Source organism: Oncorhynchus kisutch, linkage group LG5 (genome assembly GCF_002021735.2).
Source record: "Oncorhynchus kisutch isolate 150728-3 linkage group LG5, Okis_V2, whole genome shotgun sequence".
Lineage (NCBI taxonomy): Eukaryota > Metazoa > Chordata > Actinopteri > Salmoniformes > Salmonidae > Oncorhynchus > Oncorhynchus kisutch.
Genome location: NC_034178.2, coordinates 25,036,166 through 25,059,802, shown reverse-complemented (window position 1 = coordinate 25,059,802; position 23,637 = coordinate 25,036,166). Strand labels below are relative to the sequence as shown.

Genomic DNA, 23,637 nt, shown 5'->3' with positions numbered 1-23,637 from the left:
GTTCAGTAGCCTAACCAGCCGTTATCCGACTCGCTTACCTTTCGTAAAATCCACTGGGAGAGGATCACAATGGTCCAACCGAGTACCTTCATCGCAGCACACCTTCCGTTGCGGACCACCCTGACACTACGAGCCTCCTTGGGTTAACATACACACAGCAGCAACAGCAGGCAGGGAGCGCACACACAAAAAAAATCACAAAAAGTTTCGATATTATCAGTTTCGGTATTTATCAGTCTATTTTACAGTGTTTTCGACACGAACAACTAGTTGCAGGCTTAGCTTCTCCGGTCCGTTTCGTTAGTGTAATGCATATCCATAGTTTAGAAGGATGGATGCTGACGGAAGTCGGGAAGTTTGCGCGCAGAGGCAAAGTCACCTTCGCAAGAAGAGGACGCATAGGCTACGAGAGTGAAGATCACGAGAGCATCTTCTGTTCCACTCAAAGCTAGAGAGAAAATGTCGTTGGTTTGTTTGCTCTCTCTCTCTCTCTCTCTCTCTCTCTCTCTCTCTCTCTCTCTCTCTCTCTCTCTCTCTCTCTCCTCTCTCTCTTGACTCGACAGGTAGCCTACCGTTTTACTTCTCCCTCACCTGTATGTAAATACAAAATACCAGCCTTGTGTAGCCAGCTGAACTGGTGTGTGCTTTTTACAAATATATTCCCAGAACTGTCGGTAAAAGTTGGCATAAATCTGGAGGCGAAAGAACCCTTGAACTATTAAAGGAGAGCCGCATACTCTAGGAGCTCAGATGCAATAATTGAATAACCTAACAGCCAACGTTTCGACAGACAAGCTGTCTTCATCGGGGTATAATATATAAATATATGTTTGTCGAAACGATGGCGGTTAGGTTATTCAATTATTGCATCTGAGCTCCTAGAGTGTGCAGTTCTCCTTTAATGTTTCAAACGTTTTATTATATCATTTACACATTTATTTAGTTTGAATTGCACCCCCCAAATACTGGAAGAGGATCTTGGTTCACACTAGTTAGTCATCATGGGAGGTTATGGCCGAGATGATTGTTAGGCTGTGCACATTCGTTTTCTCGATGTTTGCAGTCAGCAGACCAGGATATTCTAATTATCTCAGACCTTAGTCCTGCTTGACACTAGGCCACTCTACATGTCTGTAAACTATAGCTTTTATTCAAACGACACACTTACAATTACACATGGAAATAATAAAGCAAGCAAGCCAGTAGGGCTAATGTTAACATTCATATAAACATTTATACTTTAGGCTCCTATGAGATCATTAGTTTGAGTAGAAAAGGTGAGGTGAGAGAATTTTCTTTCCCTTTTGTCCCTTCAACCTTTATTCCTTTATTTCCTTGTTATTCCTTTATTTCCTTGTTATTCCTTTATTTCCTTGTTATTCCTTTATTTCCTTGTTATTCCTTTATTTCCTTGTTATTCCTTTATTTCCTTGTTGTTCCTTTATTTCCTTGTTGTTCCTTTATTTCCTTGTTATTCCTTTATTTCCTTGTTGTTCCTTTATTTCCTTGTTATTCCTTTATTTCCTTGTTGTTCCTTGTTCACCATCACCTTGGCCTGCTGTCTGTCTTATGCACAACAGCCCATCCCTTTCTTTCTTTCTGTCTTTCTCAATTTCTCTTTCTAGTGTTATTGATCATGTACGGTTATCTCATGAAAAAGAGGGAGAACAAAGTGTTTTTTGTCTAACTAAATTTGCCACCTTCTGAAATGCAATTTGGCACCTCAATCTTCAAAAAAAAACTATAACATATCAAGAAATGTTCCATTTTAGGACAGATTTGACTATCTTTGTTCGCAATTAACTAATGTGTAGAGAAGGCTATACAAAATTAGCAGTATCTCGGCTTGCAGTCGGTAGTGTTGCTTTAAACACTGTGGTAAATACAGGAAGGAACTCCACATCACCCTGAGAGGATGATTCAAAACTCCATTCTCTGTAAACAATTTTGAAATATTAATGTTCAATGGGTATAGGGCATGGTGACCTCAGATCTCTCTTCATTTACAGTCAAGCTATTTGCAGTTTTACCATCCATGTCTGTCTGTTAACACACACACAAACACACACACACACACAGGCCCTTACAGACCTGAAGCCAATTTCTAATTTTACAATATTGATACGGAGGGTCTTTGGTGTATGTAAAGCACTTACGGCCTATGTGCTACTGTTCCTTAGTGACTGTGATGGAGAACATGGCTCAGCCTCACGGCACGGCATGATGCAGTATGTGTCAACCCCCAGCCAGGTTACCTCTGGCCAAAGTGCACAGCATGTCGATGAACTCAAAGAGGGTGCGTCCGACGTGGCACTCGTTTCTATACGTAGTGCACCACATACACAGTGCACTACTTTTCAAAAGCAGTGCACTGTGAAAGGGAATGGAGTGCCATGTCAGAGACAGTGGGGGCCAGAGTTTGAGCTAGCATGGGAGGAGCAGGGGTGCATGGAGAGCAACTCTTAGATGGAGAGGGGAGTGACAGACTGATAGAAATGATTTCATTTCTGAAATTGTAGGCCAAAAGTGTATTTTGTTGGATCTGTTGCTTGCTTGACTATGGAGCGTGAAAGGCCAGTGCATCTCCCCATACTGACAATGTGGCTCTTTACTGCCACCTGGTGAAGGAAACATGCCATTTGTTCGTTTTTTTTCAATTGTTTAAGCACAATTTTGAAAACAGGGCCGGTTTGTCAAAACACTACACACAATTAGCACCACCCTACACCAAAGTAGCACAACACTTCAGATCATTTGCAAAATGGAACACTTTTGTCAAAACTATACACGACTTCATAAAAATAATATTTTGTTACCATACGAAACACACATTTCATATGACTTCAATCTTTTTGAATCAGTTACACACTGCTGTTGCTAACCTAAAACACTTTTAGCAAGTCTAATTGTCAGTGATTAGAGTACTGTAAATGAAGTACAGAGAAAGTGCAACTATAAACACTACACAAGACCAATGCTGCAGACAGGAAAATATCATTTATTTCTCTTTATATACCCAAATCAGTCAACATGGAGAATCACAACAAAACATGTCCCAGTTTTCATGCTACTACATAACACTGTTAGCTCAGCAAGCAGACAAACGTAAAATACTATCCAGTACAGGTTACAATTACAGTACATAACAAAAACATTCTGAAAAAAACCTGACAATATTGTACAGAAAATACTACAGTAAACATACTATACATTATCTCTTCGCCTAGCTGGATCTGGCCAGAGAATTTCATCAACATCACAAGCTATATCGTCATTAGCAAGACAACGCGGGAATTGGTCACAGGCGTCCCCCATGGCCTGAATGAGGGGTACCTGAGCCTGGGGCCGGAGATCGTAAACCTTCCACCGCCATGCAGAGAAAAACTCTTCGATAGGGTTTAGAAACGGAGAGTATGGTGGAAGGTATAGTACTGTCAACTGTGGATGGTGTTGAAACCAGTTCTGGACCAAAGCAGAGCGGTTGAATGACGCATTGCCCCAGATGACCGTGTATTGCATCTGGTGCATTTCATTACCTGCTGTGACAGTCTAGGGAGTTTTTCCTAGCCACCGTGCTTCTACACCTGCATTGCTTGCTGTTTGGGGTTTTAGGCTGGGTTTCTGTACAGCACTTTGAGATATCAGCTGATGTACGAAGGGCTATATAAATAAATTTGATTTGATTTGATTTGATTTGTGACGATGTGGAGCAATCGGTCCAAAAATGCGAGAATGTGAGGTGTGTTGTAAGGGCCCATTTTGGCATGACGGAGGACAACCCCATGCTGTGAAATGGCAGCGCAAAGGGTGATGTTAATCCCCACGTTGCCCTGGGACATTGATTATAGCCCTGTGGCCAATGATATTTCTGCCTCTCCTTCTTGCTTTTGTGAGGTTGAACCCTGCCTCATCAATATATATTAATTCATGCAGGATTTCCTCAGGATCCATCTGCAAAACTCCCTGAAATACAGTGAAAGACAAGATTGTGTAGTTCAGGATAGGTCTAGTATACAGTCAATGTAAAAAAGTAATGTGTGCAGTGTGCAACATCAGTGCTAAAGTGAACAATACAAACCTCCACATACTCATGCCGCAGCCGTTTGACCCTCTCTGAATTCCGCTCAAAAGGCACTTGATAAAGTTGTTTCATTTGAACCTGATGTCTTTTCAGGATGCGTGCCAGTGTTGACTGAGAGACCTGATGGACATTATTGAAAATGACATGGTCACCGATAATGTTGGCTTGTAGTTCTCTGAGCCTGATAGCATTATTGGCCAAAACCATGTTTATTATCTCTCGCTCTTGTTCTTCCGTGAATATGGGCCCCCTTCCTCCTTGTCGTTCCCGACCCTCAATCCTATGTAGAGAATAATACATGTAACTTACTGTACAATGTCACAGGAAGGGGTATCACAAGTGCTGATATGGTGCATATAATAAGCGGCTGATTACTGTAACTGTTGACAGATCTTTAACCTGTTTTCCTGTCGAAAAGTCCTTATGACAGATGCCACTGTATATCTGCTAAGATTTGGCTGAACTCTCAGTCCAGCCTCCCTCAGCGTCAATCCATGGTTCACAACATGGTCCACTAGTGTTGCACGAATGTAATTTGATAAGTTTGGTCCTCTTCTTCTTTGTGCACGTTCTCCTCCTGCTTCAGGTCTTCCTCGACCTCTGGCTCGGCCTCTGCCTCTACTTCTACTTCCTTCTCCTCCTCCTCCTCCTCTGTGTACTCCTCCTCTCACACTCACTCTTCTTCTGACTCCTTCCATTGTGGTTGAAGGCAGGTGAACCTACCTGCTGCATTTTTATAGTGCTTAAACCTGATTGGTGTGTCTACAATTTAGCAATCATGTGTTTGTGCACCTGATGGCTGTGTTTAACAGATTGGCTCATAGGTGTGGTAATTTGACAGTCAGTGCTTTGGAATTGCAAGGAAGTGACATCATGATATACTTCTGTGTCTGATGTATACAAGTGTGTTTAGTGAAAAGTTCAATTTTAGTGTGTAAGCAATCGTAAAAAACTGTAATAGGGTAGATGATGGTACAGCTGCATAGCGCATACCCTCCAATACCGTGAGAAAAACAACAAACAAATACAAGCTTTCAAATTTTTAGCACCTAAAATGTTGGTAGTATTTTTTAAATTTAAAAAAAAAGTAAAGACAAGACAAGTGATATGGCAGTGTCAGGTCTCCTTGGCGATTACTGGTCACCATGTGACTGATACCAGTCAGTAGAGAGGCCTTTTGTTGCACCAGAAGGGAAAAGAAGATGAACTTCACTTAACATAATTTAGGCATTTGCTCAAATAGGCTATATCACTCACATCATCCTAATACGTCTTCACAACTTCACTCTCCATGATAATGTGATGAAGTGACAGACAATTCGGTGACAGACACTTCAGTGGCAGTCTTATGTAACAGAATTCTTCTATCAATCCTGATTTGTCTTCAAATATCTATGGAGAAGCTCTATTGGAATACTAAAGTTAGACTCAAAATGTAGTAGTGACAGACAGAGTGACAGAAACATTTTTCTATCAACCCTGATTTGACTTCAAAGTTATATTCCAAATGACAGTTGGAGTTATTTATGTTTTGCAACCCTGGCCTGGGCCTATTTCTCATTTCTCGTAGTCTCAATTTGCAATACAACTATGCATTTATTTATTCTATCTCTCTCTGCCGTGTTGCTTTGTAGGATTACAAACAAATGTCTCTTCTTCTTTCATTTCATCTCTTTCCCAGACGCGGTGCGAGACTACGGCCTTGCGGGGTTGCGGGTTGCTGCGAGTTGCAATATGTGATCAACATTGAAAGTGGCAGTTGAATTTCACCCAACTGCTGATGTGCTCTGTACCACTTAGTACAGCCACTCCTGCTCTACTCTGGTCCCTCTCTGCTCCACACGACACACTGCGCTGCTTAGCGCTGCGTGGTTAGGGCTAATGAAGGAACATGCTCGGGGAGAATGAGAACCATTTGCTATATAATCTCCACATAATTTAGCCCCTCCCCCTTAGTCCTCAGTCACCACTCCCAAACTGCATAGCTATTCAAGAATGATGAAAGGGAACGATGAAAGGGAATGCAATTCCAACTCTTGTCTCAGTTTCAGTAACCCTCTATCGTAGGCCAATTATGACATAATCCTGTATTATTGGGCCATGTGCTAGCTGTTAACTGCTTACTGTGTTTGCTTAGAAACAGGTACATACAGTGTTCAGGATGTCTTGCATGTGTGTGGACTCCCAGTGTGAATTGAATTTATTTGGGTAAAAAACATATACAACAAAACACTTGTTTCCAGCGTGGACTGGAGTGGCAGCGTGGACCGGAGTGGTCCTCCAGTGTGGACTCCAGAGTAGTAGGCAGTACAGTCAGCATTTAGAGTGCCTTGTTTTTGTGTAGACTACCAGTGAAGTCGAGAGGAACAACAGTAGCAGGTAGATAGCAGCAGTAAATCACACAGACAGGACAGACCAACCTGGCACATCACTAATTACATCAACACTATCTCAGCTACACATCCCACACAACAAAAGCATGCACGCACACACACACACACACACACACACACACACACACACACACACACACACACACACACACACACACACACACACACACACACACACACACACACACACACACACACACACACACACACACACACACGACAGACACACACACACGACAGACACACACACACGACAGACACACACACACACACGACAGACACACACACCAGACACACACACACACACGACAGACACACACACACGACAGACAGACAGAGCAATGCCTCTCTCCTACAACATTGGGAACAATGGTAGGATCAGTTCAATTACAGAATCCCATTTACCCTAGTACAATATTTGAAATAGTGTACAAGACACACACACAGAGCAAAAGTGTGCATGGGAGAAAGATCTGGAGAGAGGAGAGAGATAGAGGAGCAGAGAGAGAGAGAGCTTGAAAGAGAGGGAGAAAGATTGAGAGCGAGAAAGAGAGAGAGCGAGATTCCTAGTGAGAGGGAAAGACAGTATTTCTGGTCTTCTTCCAGTAGAGCAGCTATAAACCACCCAGGTACACAGAGGATTACAGCACAGAGCCCGTCCTCCCCTCTCACTTGTCCCGAATGACACCCTATTTCCTCCCTATATAGTGCATTACTTTTAAGAGCCCTATGGCCATTCAATAGGGTATAGGGTGCTATCTGGGACATATACCCAATCCCCCCCTTCCCAGCCCGTCCCAGGGTGCCCTGTTCAGGGGCCAGGCGTCACAATAGCACCAGGTCAGCCACAACTAATGGAACCTTTTGTACCGTGGAAACACTCATTTCCCTCTGTAGTGAGGAGCTATTTCAGACATCACCGTATGTGTGTGTGTGTGTGTGTGTGTGTGTGTGTGTGTGTGTGAGTGTGTGTGTGTGTGTGTGTGTGTGTGTGTGTGTGTGTGTGTGTGTGTGTGTGTGTGTGTGTGTGTGTGTGTGTGTGTGTGTGTGTGTGTGTGTGTGTGTGTGTGTGTGTGTGTGTGTGTGTGTGTGTGTGTGTCAGTCAGTCAGTGGTGATATGAAACCAGGTCGTTTGTTTTCCTTCTGATTGATTTGAGATTGAAGAACCCAGGGAAGGAAAGGGGAGCGGAGCTGTACGGAGCACTAGTCAGGGAAATGTTGGTAGGGATGTTATAGGATTATGCCGTTGTCATTCAAATGTTTTGTTGCAGGGGAGAATTTCAAAGAATGAGTAATGACTGTTAATGGGCAGCCGAGGGAGGAGAGGAGCGCAGAGGAGAGGAATAATTTGATGTGATTCTATCTGTCTGTTAGAACATGATGCTGCTGTACAGGGTTTTTGACAGTCACACGTTGGTGATCCTCTGTAGTTGACCATTTTAAGCTAGCACGTCGACCTTAATAAAACAAAATTAGTTTGGCTAATCACACAGACAAGAATTTTAGAAATGTGACTTCTCATGCGGGCACAGTGACAACCTCTCCTCCCTCCTCCTCTCTGGTTCAGCCGCCAGGAGGCATAAGCAATGACAGGTACCAGCCCTCTCTCTCGTTTGGGGTCTGGGCAGGGGAGCGGGGGTGAGAAGGGATGGGGGATGCTGAATGGGAGTGTGTGTCTGTTTGTGTGTGATGTGCTGAAGTGACAAGGAGGGGAGTGTGTGTGTGTGTGTGTTTGTGTGTGTGTGTGTGTGTGTGTGTGTGCGTGGTGCTGAGGTGACGAGCAGGATTATCAACTCAAAGATGCCTTCCTGCAGATAAGAGGTCTCCAGGGAGGAGTCTGAGATGGTAAAGTCTGTTTAACGGTGGGGCTGTCACACACACACACACACACACACACACACACACACACACACACACACACACACACACACACACACACACACACACACACACACACACACAAACAAACACAGTCCTAACTCTTAACTCTCACACTGGTCTGTACTCAGAAACTAGTAAATCTACACATTTCTGACCCCCTAAAGCAAACATCCAGCTCCTCAGAGCTGCAGTGCAGTGTGGCGGTAAACAGGGGCTCATCCCCCTGGTTCCTCCCTGGTTGTACCATGTTAGCAGAGCTCAGTGAAGTCCCCCCACCAGTCTCCACTGAGCTGACCCTTCTAGTGCTTAGGTTGTATCCCAAATGACACCATATTCTCTATACAGTATATTTACACTACTTATGACCAAGGCCCTGTTGTGTGGAGCTAACCTTCCTATGTAGTTAGGGGCCGATTCAGACTAAGCACGCATTACCTACGCACTTCTCAGTAGTTGGTATTCAGACTTATCTGAAGGAGGTACGTAATGAGGTTTACGGGTATGATTCTGTTGCAGGCACTGAATACATTTAATTCAACCCCAGAAAACACCCACTCGGTAGCCTACCAATTTGATCATGGAGTTTTTGTTAAATTCGTTTTTCTGTTAATTCATCTAAAGCAATCCCTTTAAATATGATGTTCTTTTTAATTAGAATTTGATCGGCACAAGACTTGAATGTAGACTATGGAGAATGGCTTCAGAATATCAAATCAAATCAAATTTTATTTGTCACATACACATGTTTAGCAGATGTTATTGCGGGTGTAGCAAAATGCGTGTATTTCTAGCTCCAACAATGCAGTAATATCCAACAATTTCACAACAATACACACAAATTTAAAGTAAAGGAATGGAATTAAGAATATATAAATATTTGGACGAGCAATGTCTTAGCGGCATAGACTAAGATACAGTAGAATACAATACAATACAATATATACATATGAGATGAGAAAAGCAAAATACGTAAACATTATTAAAGTGACTAGTATTAGATTTTTTTCAACCTTTATTTAACCTATATTTAACTAGGCAAGTCAGTTAAGAACAAACTCTTATTTTCAATGATGGCTTAGGAACAGTGGGTTAGCCTGTTCAGTGGCAGAAGGACAGATTTGTACCTTGTCAGCTCGGGGATTTGAACTTACAACCTTTCGGTTAGGAGTCCAACACTCTAACCACTTGTCTACCCTGCCGCCCTGTTGCCAGTGATTTCAAGTCTATGTATATAGGGCAGCAGCCTCTAAGGTGCTACTGATGGCTATTTAACAGTCTGATGGCCTTGAGATAGAAGCTGATTTTCAGTCTCTCTGTCCCAGCTTTGATGAACCTGAACTGACCTCACCTTCTGGATGATAGCGGGGTGAACAGGTAGTGGCTTGGGTGGTTGTTGTCCTTGATGATCTTTTTGGCCTTCCTGTGACATCGGGTGCTGTAGGTGTCCTGGAGGGCAGGTAGTTTGCCCCTGGTGATGCACCCTCTGGAGAGCCCTGCATTTGTGGGTGGTGCAGTTGCTGTACCAGGCTGTGATACAGCCCGACAGGATGCTCTCAATTGTGCATCTGTAAATATTTGTGAGTGTTTTAGGTGCCAAGACAAATTTCTTCAGCCTCCTGAGGCCTCCTCAGTGCTGTTGCGCCTTCTTCACCGCACTGTCTGTGTGGGTGGACCATGTCAGTTTGTCAGTGATTTGTACCCTGAGGAACTTGAAGCTTTCCACCTTCTCCACTGCTGTCCCGTCGATTTGGATGGGGGTGCTCTCTCTGCTGTTTCCTGAAGTCCACGATCAGCTCCTTTGCTTTGTTGACGTTGAGTGAGAGGTTATTTTCCTGGCACCACACTCCCAGGGCCCTCACTTGATTCCTCTAGGCTGTCTCTAAATTTTTGGTAATCTGGCATACTACACTCAGGAAGTCCAAGACCCAGTTGCACAGTGCGGGGTTCACACCCAGGGCCCCGAGCTTAATGATGAGCTTGGAGGATACTATGGTGTTGAATGCTGAGCTATAGTCAATGAACAGCATTCTTACATAGGTATTCTTCTTGTCCAGAAGACAAAGGCGATTGAATCGTCTGTGGATCTATTGGGGGTGGTAAGGAAATTGAAGTGGGTCTAGTGTGTCAGGTAAGGTAGAGATGATATGATCCTTGACTAGTCTCTCAAAGCAATTAAAGATGACAGAAGTGAGTGCTTATGGGGCGATAGTCATTTAGTTCAGTTACCTTTGCTTTCATGGGTACAGGAACAATGGTGGACATCTTGAAGCATGTGGGGACAGCAAACTGGGATAGGGAGAGATTAAATATGTCCTTAAACACTCCAGCCAATGTTATTCATTGACGCTACCCGGGAACATATCCCATGATATGTTCAAGATTGTGATCAAAACAATATTGAAGTATGTATTCTTATTGGTCAGACCAGCATTCCACAGCACGGATACTTCCTGTTTGAGTTTCTGCCTATAGGAAGGGAATAATAATTTTGCACGCCCAATTTTTCAGTTTTTGATTTGTTAAAAAAGTTTGAAATATCCAATAAATGTCGTTCCACTTCATGATTGTGTCCCACTTGTTGTTGATTCTTCACAAAAAAATACAGTTTTATATCTTTATGTTTGAAGCCTGAAATGTGGCAAAAGGTCGCAAAGTTCAAGGGGGCTGAATACTTTCTCAAGGCACTGTATCACACACTGCATTTGAGGAAGAATGGGAAAGTAACTGTGCTTTCAAAGTTGATAAACTTGTAACCTCACTTTTGAGAAAATGGCCTTTGAATGTGTTGGTGTCAACTGGAGGGCTCTCCTTTGTCTACACCCATTCAGCAATTGCCACCCATCTCTTTAAGGGTTTACATGTGAGGTCATGTGCTAAACAGTGAGTAGTTTAGTAAAGATTAAGACCAAAAGTGCTAAAAGTAGTAACGTACAATAAGGAAATATACCAGATGAACAGAAAGTGTCCAGATAAAAATATTTTATAAATATTAGATTACGCTTACCCAGACACACTTGTCTAAATTGATGGGTCATGTGAAAGAAAGGCTATAACCCCCGGCCACATCTTTCTAAGTGGATGGGTCTCTACAGAAGGTGTAACGTTACAGCGAAATGGTTACTTGCATAATAGCAATATCAGAAACAGATATAATATACAGTATGTAGAAGAACAACAATATAAGTGATAGATGAGGTGCATACAATCAGGAGTAAAGTGGCTGAGCAGCAGGATAAAAAAATAGTAGCAGCAACGTATGGCGTGTGTGTTAGGAGAGAGTCATTTGAATAGAGGCACTGCAGCTAGTACTCGCCCCCAGTGATGAACTGGTCCGTCCGAACCACGTATGAACAATAATCTATATTCGGAGAGGCTGTTGCTGTCCTGCCCTTGACTTTGGTGCAGTGCATGTGATGTCTGTTAAGCGGAGTGACACAGGGAAACCCAAGAGCAGACTCGGATGAGGAAACGGGGATGAATGAACCAACATATTTATTGTTACAAAGGAAGATATGGAGTGCAGATCCAGGGAAGCTCGGATGAGTTGCAGGAAAACCAGATGTGGAGACTGAGGTTGGAGTTAGCTGAGTAGAACAGGGTAAACAGGTCCTGAGGGGAATCCAAGTGGTGGTGAGTAAACTCCAGTGCAAGGTAGTTGGGTGGTGAGATGTGGAACAGGAGACAGGAGCCAGAGACAGAGCGGTAACTGCAATGAGAGAATGAACAGTGTCAGGCAGGGAAACAGGCACAGCAGAGTAACAGGATCTTGAATAATCATAAATGGCTAGAATCATGAACTGACCGAGCAGAGATTACAATCTGGTAGAGTGGAAGTGGCAGGACTAAGTATTTGTAGAGGTCTTGATTATGGAATGAGTTGCAGCTGGTAGGGATCTGCTCTGACTCCAGCACACCTGTCTCCAACCACACAATCACACAGAGAGGGAGAGGGAGAGCGAGAGTGTGCAGGGGAAGTAACTGCAGGTAATTAGACATTGGATGAGGGTGTAGCAGGACCAGATGTGAAAGTGTCCATAGCCTCTTCGTCACAAAACTCCCTGATCTTTTCAAAAATATCTGTCTATATATAGCTAGTTAACCCACTGTTCCTAGGCCGTCATTGAAAATAAGAATTTGTTCTTAACTGACTTGCCTAGTAAAATAAAGGTAAAAAAAAGATAATGCAATAGTATTACCAGGACACCATCGTTCTGCCTGTTCAGGGGCAGAACAACAGATTTGTACCTTGTCAGCTCGGGGATTTGAACTTGCAACCTTCCGGTTACTAGTCCAACGCTTAACCACTAGGCTACCCTGCCGCCCCTTCTTCTGCGTAGTTGTTGATGAAGTTCGCAACTCGCTGCAAGTCCTCGTTCAGGTGTAACCTGTGCTTGCTTGGGCCAGCTCTCTTTTTGATGGGAGGCATAAGACCATTCTCCTTGTATGACTGGTGGAGGAGAGACAGGCGTGTTCTACTGATGCTGAAAGACAAATTCCAGATACAAATATTTTGGCATTATTACACAATAGGTAGCCGTAATCACCATCAGACACACCTGGCTAACTTGATGGGTCATGTAATCGTCAATAGGCTATAACTAGCAATGAGAAATGGCATTCTGAGATAACATTAGTACACACAGCTCATAAACTTAATGTTAGCTAGAGAGCCAGCTATCTATCGTCAGCTAGCTAGCTAATAGTACATTTTAACTTGGGATCTTTTGTTTATTCATGTAGCTAGCTAGCAATGAACCATAATCACAATCTATAGAGTACTAGCAATGCAAACCGATTGTGATAGATAGCTAAATATAACCAAATAGGTTCAATGTTAGATAGTTAGCTAGCTAACATTAGGCTATAACTAGCAATGCGAAATGGCATTCTGAGATAACATTACTACACACAGATCATAAATGTAATGTTAGCTAGCGAGTCAGCCATCTAACTTCAGCTAGCTAGCTAACAGTAAGCTTTAACTTTCAAAGAAAACAACTTTCTGACAAAATTAGAAATGCATGTCTAAAACTGTAGCTAGAGTCTTACCCGTATACATGGATGAACGCTTCACGACAGACTGCAACCCCTTTCAATAGATAAGACGTCCTGTGTCATTTCCATTTTGTTTGTACAGCTTGCTTGGCCCGGTGTGTCAAGTCACTCTGGTTCACACTGACCGTGTGCAATGGCATAAGAATAATCTTAAACTTTAGCCCCTACCCAAAGTTTGACCATTTTACTCGACCTAGCAGAGCTGGTTAGGCTGTGTTCATGTTATCCAGAGCTTTGGTGACTGCAACTGTGCTCCTTGCAACAATTGAATTACACTTTTTTGCCAACATTTACTGACAACGGCCATATTCAACTGTTGTTGAGCGTTTGTAAATTCATCAGTTATTCTGAGCTCTGGCACACTCAGACGAGAGTGCTCTGAACCAGTTGTTGCAGTGACATTCTATTGAAATGGATACTTGCATAGTGGAGTATTTTGTTAAGTTTTACCACATGATCCATTTTTTTTTTAAAGCAGTGTTAGACAGGATTACATAAACATACTGACCAGCTCAAATAGACAGAAGCGTGCTATAAGGCAGACCAATCCAAACTCATCTCTCGACATGTCCAGTCCACTCATTATCTCAGCCAAAAACGTTCAAATGTTCAAACGGCTCTCCTGTGAAGTAGTGACCTGTGACATATGCCTAGTTTCCTGAAACGGGTCACAAATAATCAAAGAGAAATTACAGTCCATCATTACTTTAAGACATGAAGGTCAGTCAATCCTGAAAATTTTAATAAAGTTTCTTCAAGTGCAGTCGCACAACCAATCAAGCGCTATGATGAAACTGGCTCTCATGAGGACCGCCACAGGAAAGGAAGACCCAGAGTTACCTCTGCTGCAGAAAATAAGTTAATTTAAGATACCAGACTCAGGAATTGCTATCCAAATAAATGCTTCACAAAGTTCAAGTAACTGACACATCTCAACATCAACTGTTCAGAGGAGACTGTGTGAATCAGGCCTTCATGGTCTAATTGCTGCAAAGAAATCACTACTAAAGGACACCAATAATAAGAAGAGACTTGCTTGGGCCAAGAAACACAAGCAATGGACATTAGACCACTGGAAATCTGTCCCTTGGTCTGATTAGTCCAAATTTTTGATTTTTGGTTCAAACCGCTGTGTCTTGGTGAGACATGGAGTAAGTGAACGGGTGATCTCCACATGTGTAGTTCCCACAGTGAAGCATGGAGGAGGAGGTGTGATGGTGTGGGGGTGCTTTATTTAGAATTCAGGACACAGATGACTTCTCCTCCACAATCACCTGACCTCAACCCAATTGAGATGGTTTGGGATGAGTTGGACTGCAGAGTGAATGAAAAACAGCTAATAAGTGATTAGCATATGTGGGAACTCTTTCAAGACTGTTGTAAAATATTTACAGGTGAAGCTGGTTGAGAGAATGCCAAGAGTGTGCAAAGCTGTCAACAAGGCAATGTGGCTACCTTGAAGAATCTCAAATTGTCACAATCGTGTGTAAAGGTGGCAGGGAAGTCAGGCGCAGGAGAATTGAACTTGGTAAAATTGAGTAATTTAATAAAACAAAACATAACACCAAAACCATAAGTACAAATTAAACAAATTGGGTACGAGGACCCATCGCGCACCAAATACAAAACAACACGAACTGAACATAAAACAATCTCTGACAAAGACATGATGGGAAACAGAGGGTTAAATACACAACAGGTAATGAATGGGATTGAATTTGACAACAAGAGATGATTTGTTGTTGAATTGTTACATGTAGTAGCCAACCTTAAAATTTGCCACGACTCTTTGCCTTGTCCTTCATTTTGTCTTGCGTCCTCAAATCCAATCCCTGCAAGGCCATGCAATACATATATTTGTTTATAGCATTCATATTTTTTTGTGCTTCAACAGTATTTAAATGAGCTCACAATGCATTTCAAGGGCAATGAAAGGGCCATAGACTTACATCGGGAAAATTTGGCAACCCAACTCCTCATGCCGTTTAAGCTACCAACACTAAACCAACGTTGAGATGTTCAGACGGACTCAACTTAGATTGCTCGCATTCTGAATTTGTTTAACAATTTATACTTTTGAACTATAACCATTTTAAATGAGTTCTCAATACATTTCATTGGCAAAAAAAGGCCCATCGACTTAAATGGTATTGAGATGTTTAAACTGAAGTTACAGTGGTCCTTCCTTTAAAAGTTGCGGTGTACTGCAGCACAGCTTGCAGGGTGCCGCAGAATTCTATGGCATGTTATTTAAGTGTCACCTATAGTTGCCAGACTGACGCAATTTACCGCAATTTGCCACAAATGGTCATGGCATAAGTTCAAGATTTTCAAAGGAAGAACCACTGCACTTAGAATGAATGCAGTCAGAGTTGTAATACTATTTATACTTTTTTTAACAATAACCAGTTTAAATGTTCATAAAAGCTCCATAGGCTTGAATGGGAAGTATTTGGATTTACTACTGTTTCTACGCTGTTTAAGCTATCAATGTCAAACTATCGTTGAGATGCTCAGACTGACCCAACTTAGATTGTTTGCATTCAGAGTTTTGATACTATATATACATTTGAACTATAACCATTAAAAATGTGCATAACTTAACATAACTTAACATGGGTTTGATACAGAGGTAGCTATACAAAATTCTACTCCTTGGCCAATTAAGCTACAATACCAACTTAAAAAAATTCAGGCTATCCTAAATTCAAATTCTTTAAAATCATTATCAACTACAACTATATGCATTTGCATACATTTGCCTACATTTGCAAAAGAACTCACCAACAGTAACTCTTGAACCGTTCAAGTTTAAAGACACCAAACCAACTTTCACATGTTTAGGCTATCCTGTCTTATCCTGTTCATTCATTCAATCTTTCCATCTCCCTACTTTTTCAATTATAACAAGTCACTACCATTACTATAACTTATTTCACAACCATAAATACTTTATAATAAGTTAGCAAGAAGAACACGTTTTCTTCAGAAAATGTACTTTTCTAGTTTACCTAGCTCTTACCAATAGCTCTTATCATATCAATTTATAAATTACAGTGCATGGGGAATGCAGTTATTTCTATCGCAAAAAAAATTATGCTTTTTCCACTTGGAACCGACAGGTTTGTTCGACCTTATTCGTGGTTTCCTCATACATAAAGGTGGTGGAATTATTAGGGAATTAAATCAAGTTTAGAATATGACACAACTCCGCCACACCTCAATTTCTTTGATCTCCACCCCAAACACGTACCTTTCTGACACTGGCAAATCTCGCCATGCTTAAATTCAAGATCAGAATACACATACAGGTAAAAGTGCAAAAAAGGGAATAAAGTTCCATTTACGTACATAAAGTTCAGTTTCTCCTTTAATGAGGTGGTCGAGTTAGACAGGCCTGGCTAATGCCTTCACACCTCTCTGATTAGTGTGAACCTCCCCAAGGGCTCCAGCTCCTCTCCCACAGCAAGATACTCATTATCCCCAGGGACCAGAGAGGGGGCCATGGACTCACTCAGCCCAACAACGTGGCCTGGTCTAGTGGGAGAGAGACCCACTCACGCTAGGAACACTAGACCTCCATGCCATGGCACCATGATGACATCACAATTACCCACAGACTCTAGACTAATAGCAATAGTATTAGGTCATTATTTCTAGGCTCCTAGTCCTACAACTGAACATGCAGAATGCAATCACTACAGTTTTAACTGATCAAACAAACAACATCCCTGTTGGTTAATTTGTCCACTTGATGTAAAGTAAGTTAGTCTCACAATGCTAATAGCTCCTTGGTTGTGTCCTAATGTTAAGGATCTAAATGCTGTGACACTAGTTGGTTGTGCAGTGCATTGACACAAATACATTGGCTGATTAAGAAGTCGTGTTGGTTTTGTAAAAGTGACTAAACAGCAGGGTAGTATAACCAGAGTATAATGAATCATAGAGTCTATCATTAATTCAACCTCACATGTTAACCACAGAAAATACCACTAACGATCATCCAAACATTAGAGAAATGTTTTTTATCTTCTCATCTTTCACACAAATGTTTAAACACTAGACATCAAGATGGCACAACCAATTAAACATGTTAGAGAGCCAGAGCACAGGGAGATTTTAATTGCAAGGGGAAGTTCAAAAACAAAGGGAAAATAATAGAGAACCTTCGTAATGAAGGAATACAAACATTTTTATATGTTTTTATAAGTCACTCTGGAAAAGAGCATCAGCTATACTGAACAGAAATATAAACGCAACATGTAAAGTGCTGAAATAAAAGATCCCAGAAATGTTCCATACACACAAAAAGCTTATTTTAAAGATTTTAAATATTTTTTTATTTAACGAGTCAGACGCGAAGGATTTACTTCAGACACACGACAAGGCCCAAATCCCCATCATTCGCATGAAGAAGAGACAAAGATATCGGGGACGTAGGTCGGGGTGCCTTGTAAGGATCCGACGGCAAGTGAGTAATCTGCCTTTACCATCAGTCCTATTAGTCAACGTGCAATCCCTGGATAATAAAATTAAGACTATCCTATCAACTGGTCATTACAAATTGTAATATCTTACGTTTCACTGAGTTGTGGCTGAACGACGACATGGATAACATACAGCTGGCTGGGTTTTCAGTCCATCAGCAAGATAGAACGGCTGCCTCCGGTAAGACAAGGGTCTGTCTATTTGTAAATAACAGCTGGTAAACAAAATCTAGTATTAAGGAAGTCTCTTGGTTTTGCACGCCTGAGGTAGAGTATCTCATGGTAAGCTATTTACCAAGATAATTTTTATGTATATTTTATGTAGCTGTCTATTTACCACCACAAACCGATGCTGGCACTAAGACGGCCATAAGACAACAAGAAAATGCTCATCCGGAGGTGGAACTCCTAGTGGCCGGGGACTTTAATGCAGGGAAACTTAAATCAGTTTTACCTTATTTCTACCAGATTTTACATGTGCAACCAGAGGGGGAAAAAAACTCTCGACCACCTTTACTCCACACACGGAGACGCGTACAAAGCTCTCCCTCAACCTCTATTTGGCAAATCTGACCATAACTCTATCCTCCTGATTCCTGCTTACAAGCAAAAACTAAAGCAGAAAGTACTCGCTCAATAAGAAAGTGGTCAGATGACACAGATGCTAATCTACAGGACTGATTTGCAAGCACAGACTGAAATATGTTTCGGAATTCTTCTGATGGCATTGAGGAGTACACTACATCACCACTGGCTTCATCAATAAGTGCATTGATGATGTCGCACAGTGACCGTACATACATACCCCAACCAGAAGCCATGGTTTACAGGCAACATCCACACTGAGCTAAAGGGTAGAGCTGACGCTTTCAAGGAGCGGGCCTCTAAGAAATCGGGCGCTTATAAGAAATCCCGCTATGCCCTCCAATGAACCATCAAATAGGCAAAGCGTTAAAAATGGCCTAAGATTGAATCGTACTACACCGGCTCCAATATTTGTCAGATGTTTCAGGGCTTGCAAACTATTATGGACAACAAAGGGAAGCACAGACGCGAGTTGCCCAGTGACACGAACCTATCAGATGAGCTAAATAACTTCTATGCTCACTTCGAAGCAAGCAACACTGAAGCATGCATGACAGCATCAGCTGTTCCAGACGACTGTGTGATCACGCTCGCCATAGCCGATGTGAGTAAGACCTTTAAACAGGTCAACATTCACAAGGCTGCAGGGCCAGATGGATTACCAGGACGTGTACTCAGAGCATGCGCTGACCAACTGGCAAGTGTCTTCACTGACATTTTCTACCTGTCCCTGACAGTCTGGAATACCAGCATGTTTCAAGCAGACCACCATAGTCCCTGTTCCCAAGAACACCAAGGTAACCTGCCTAAATGACTGGTCAAGGTTCACATAAACACCATTATCCCAGAAACCCTAGACCCACTGCAATTTGCATACCACCCTAACAGATCCACAGATGATGCAATCTCTATTGCACTCCACACTGCTATTTCCGAACATGGACAAAAGGAACACCTACATGAGAACGCTATTCATTGACTTTAGCTTCGTGTTCAACACCATAGAGCCCTTAAAGCTCATTACTAAGCTAAGGACCCTGGGACTAAACACCTCCCTCTGCAACTGGATCCTCGACTTCCTGATGGGCAGCCCCCAGGTGGTAAGTGTAGGTAACAACACATCTGCCACATTGATCCCCAACACAGGGGCCCTTCAGAGGTGCGTGCTGTGTCCCCTCCTGTACTGCCTGTTCACCCGTGATTGCATCGCCAAGTACGACTCCAACACAATCATTAAATTTGCTGACGACAACGATGAGCCAGTCTATAGGTAGAAGGTCAGAGACCTGGTAGTATGGTGCCAGGATAACAACCTCTCCCTCAACGTGATCAAGACAAAGGAGATGATTGTGGATGGCAGGAAAAGGAGGACAGAGCACTTTCCCATTCTCATCGAAGGGGTTGTAGTAGAGGAGTTTGAGATCTTCAAGTTCCTTGGTGTCCACATCAACTATTATGGTCAAAACAAACCAAGACAGTTGTGAAGAGGGCACGACAATGCATATTCCTCCTCAAATCTTTAAATGTTCTATAGCTGCACCATCGAGAGCATCCTGGTTGAATCACTGCCTGGTATGGCAACTGGTTGACCTCCAACCGCAAGGCACTTACAGAGCGTAGTGCGTAGGGCCCAGTACATCACTGGGGCCAAGCTTCTTGCCATCCAGGGCCTCTATCCCAGGCGGTGTGAGAGGAAGGCCCTAAAAATTGCCAAAGACTCCAGCCACCCTAGTCATAGACTGTTCTCTCTGCTATCGTACAGCAAGCGGTACCGGAGTGCCAAGTCTACGTCCAAAAGGCTCCTGCGTTACAAGTGTGACCAGTTTGGAATTTTGTACTAAGAGTTGTGAAAATGTACCACATACTGGTAAAAATAGTACCAAAGCAAAAACAGACTCTATTTTTCCTTTTGATGTGGTGTTGGTTACAGAGCTTGTTGACCTCCTCTCCTACTACAATGGATGGCATACATATATGTATTATGATGGAAAAACACACAGCTCACTGTACGCAGGATAGAATATAAACTAACCACTAAGCATGTTGGAGGTTGAAAGAGTCAAAGGGATGCAAAAGATACTCCCCCACAGTTCCAACCACACACACACACACACACGCACACACGCACACACACACACACACACACACACACACACACACACACACACACACACACACACACACACACACACACACACACACACACACACACACACACACACACACACACAGTCATTAGCATGCATTCTCTTCTTCTCTGGACCGGAGTGCAGTCAGTGCTCAGGTCCTTCATTTGGATAAGAGAACAAAAAGGTAGAAGGAGGGGGGATGGGAGAGAGGCCAGGTTATTGGGTCTATGTTGGTCTACACTGTGGCAGTTAATGAGGTCCTCAGTGTGTTACACACACACACACACACACACACACCTTCCCCACATGCTTTCCCTCGGCTGGGAGAGGAGGAGTGGGTTTCAGACAACCTGCGATCTCGTTAGGAAGCATTTTGGTTTAAACTATCATCCTCCCTCTTTTTTTGATTACAACACCTCCTCTCCCTCCTCCTCTCCCTCCTCCTCTCCTCTCCTCTCCCTACATGCCTCCCTCGCTCTCTTTCCCTCCTCTCCAGTTATTCAGAACAGATTTCTTATATTCAAATCCCCCTGAAGTTGGCAGCAGGTGAGGATTCCCCTGGGGGATAGAGAGATCCAGATCCAGACGCGTGTTAAGAGCAGGTTGACAGTGAGTACTGAGTGGCACCCAGACAGCTTGCGGTACAGAGCAGGGAGGTGGAGAGGAGAAACACTGCCTGTGTAAGTGTTGGGAACTGTCATGATTCCATTCATGGTGTTTCAGTGAGGAAGGAACTCATGTTTAATGAGATGCTAATCAACATTCTAATTCTCAAATAATAGTTATATTATAGAGAGGATAATAGGGTAATGGGGATTAGAAAATTATAATATCGTAGAGGAATTGGCAGAAGATAATATCATACTATAATGCCTATAATACAGAGCCAGAGGAATGTAAAAAAGAATTGGATTTACTGAAGAGGAAATATTATCTAAACTCTCCCCTCTAGTGTAAACTCAAAACTGTGGTCACTCCTCCTTACGCAATCAAAATGGCACCATTTCAAATTATGCCATGTAAAGTTGAAAGGACAAGTTCACTTTTTTTTGCCAAATCTCTTGATGTAAATGACATGTTATACGAGCAGTTACTTTTTGGGTGATTTTTCACTTTGTTTGAGAAACTTACCCCACCGGCAATAGAATTCCTCTTTGCTCGTTCTCTAGTACGAGGGGCAGAGTTAAAACATGAACAAAGGCTCCAAAAACACCCTTTTAGAAACAGCAACACTCTCGGTGTAGCAATGCAGGCCTTCAAATGTTGTACATATGAAAGGAAGTCATTCCGAACTTTATCCGCAACGTTATATTACATTTAGTTGGACTCGAGCGGTACATTTACGTGGGTGAGCATGTGCCGGCTTTCTCGTTCCCAGTGTGCTGATACGAGAAACGAGAAAGCATGCTCACACATGGAAATGTATTGCTCGAGTCCAACAGTAAAAGGTATATAACGCTGCGGATCAAGTTTGGAACGACACAATTGAATTGCATGTGTACGACATCTAAAGACCTGCATCACCATGCTGAGAACTTTGCCGTTTCTAAAAGGACGGATTTAGGTGTTTTTGGGGAGCCTTTGTTCATGTTCTATCTGTGCCCCTGCAATTGCAGTACGAGCGTGAGGAAGTCTTTCACCGGATGTGCTAAGATCTGTCCTGTTGATTGTTCACATAAAACAACCATCCAGCAGTGATGAGCTTTAGATCGGGCACGTTGTTTGTCATTTCACTATTCTCAGTCCCTACACATTGGCACGCTGTCATCTGCAAATGCAATTGCATGGCCTTAGGCTAACATAGTTGTTGGGAGAGAGATGAGTGGCTGAGTAGCAAGGGAGAGGACAAACCCAATGAGAGTTGTTGAAAACACGTACATTTGTGCACATCGCAGACACGAACAGGCACGCATGTTCACACACACATACACACACACACGCACACACACACACACACACACACACACACACACACACACACACACACACACACACACACACACACACACACACACACACACACACACACACACACACACACACACACACACACACACACACACAGGCATGGAAAGCAGGCATGCAATACGAACAGCTGTATGACTTATGTCAAATAAAAGATGCCTGGCAGCTCAACTACTCTACTATAGCTATGCTGGCATGTAGGGAAACTACTAGGGAGGCCCTGGCCATTTCCACATGCCCAGCCTTCATCATTACCCATGCTGGAGCATTCAACACACACACATTACCAATTTAGGAGGTTTCTCTGCCGGAGTACCATGGGACTCATTACTTTATTGCTTTGAGATGCCAGAGACATAGATGGAGCTGTGTGAGCTGTGTGTAGAAACAGACCTACCTCTGACCTACTGCCGTCATGTTGATGTGGTGTCTGTCAAACAGAGCTAGGTGGAGTACAGGGGTGGAAGGGGGAGATAGGGCAAGCACGGAGATGTGGAGTCCTGAGGGTGGACAGGTGGCAAACACTACTGTGGTATAATAATTAATGTTTATGTATGTGTGTGTGTGTGTGTGTGTGTGTGTGTGTGTGTGTGTGTGTGTGTGTGTGTGTGTGTGTGTGTGTGTGTGTGTGTGTGTGTGTGTGTGTGTGTGTGTGTGTGTGTGTGTGTGTGTGTGTGTGTGTGTGTGTGTGTGTGTGTCTGTGTCTGTGTCTGTGTCTGTGAGTCTGTGTGTGCTTGTGCTTGTGCTTGTACTTGTGCGTGTGTGTAAAAAAAGGCAGTCCTGCTCCCCTCCTCTCTTCCTAAATTTCCTTCAGTCCCCTTAGTTTGACTGCTCAGCCTACCTTAGCTGTCACTCACCAATCATAGCTCCTCCATTTCCAACCATTAACCACTCAGGTTAGAGTGTTATCGTAGTCCGAAGGGCACATGTTTCTGAGGACTGTTCATTGTAGACATTAACACGAAAACCTGAATGTCGTGTGTGCATCGAAATGTAAGTTGCATGGGGTTCTAATTGGGGTGGGTTTACATGCTGTGTAATAATGGGTAAATACCACTAAT

The 23,637-nt window shown here is 42.8% G+C and overlaps 1 protein-coding gene and 1 long non-coding RNA gene across 2 annotated transcripts in view; both read right to left on the bottom strand.

Moving 5' to 3' along the window:
* Positions 1-446, bottom strand: part of LOC109890136 (neurexophilin-2) — a 95,273-nt gene extending 94,827 nt beyond the window's left edge. The window contains exon 1 of the mRNA XM_020482093.2: positions 39-446. Within this exon, the coding sequence (XP_020337682.1) occupies positions 39-92 (54 nt within the window). The 5' untranslated portion in view covers positions 93-446. The remainder of the gene's footprint in view (positions 1-38) is intronic.
* Positions 447-11,816: 11,370 nt separating this feature from the next.
* On the bottom strand, positions 11,817-12,279 carry LOC116374088 (uncharacterized). Its single transcript, XR_004209903.1, has 2 exons — positions 12,158-12,279; positions 11,817-12,061 (listed from the first exon to the last, which is right to left on the bottom strand). It is a non-coding gene; the product is annotated as an uncharacterized LOC116374088 (long non-coding RNA).
* Positions 12,280-23,637: the final 11,358 nt, after the last annotated feature.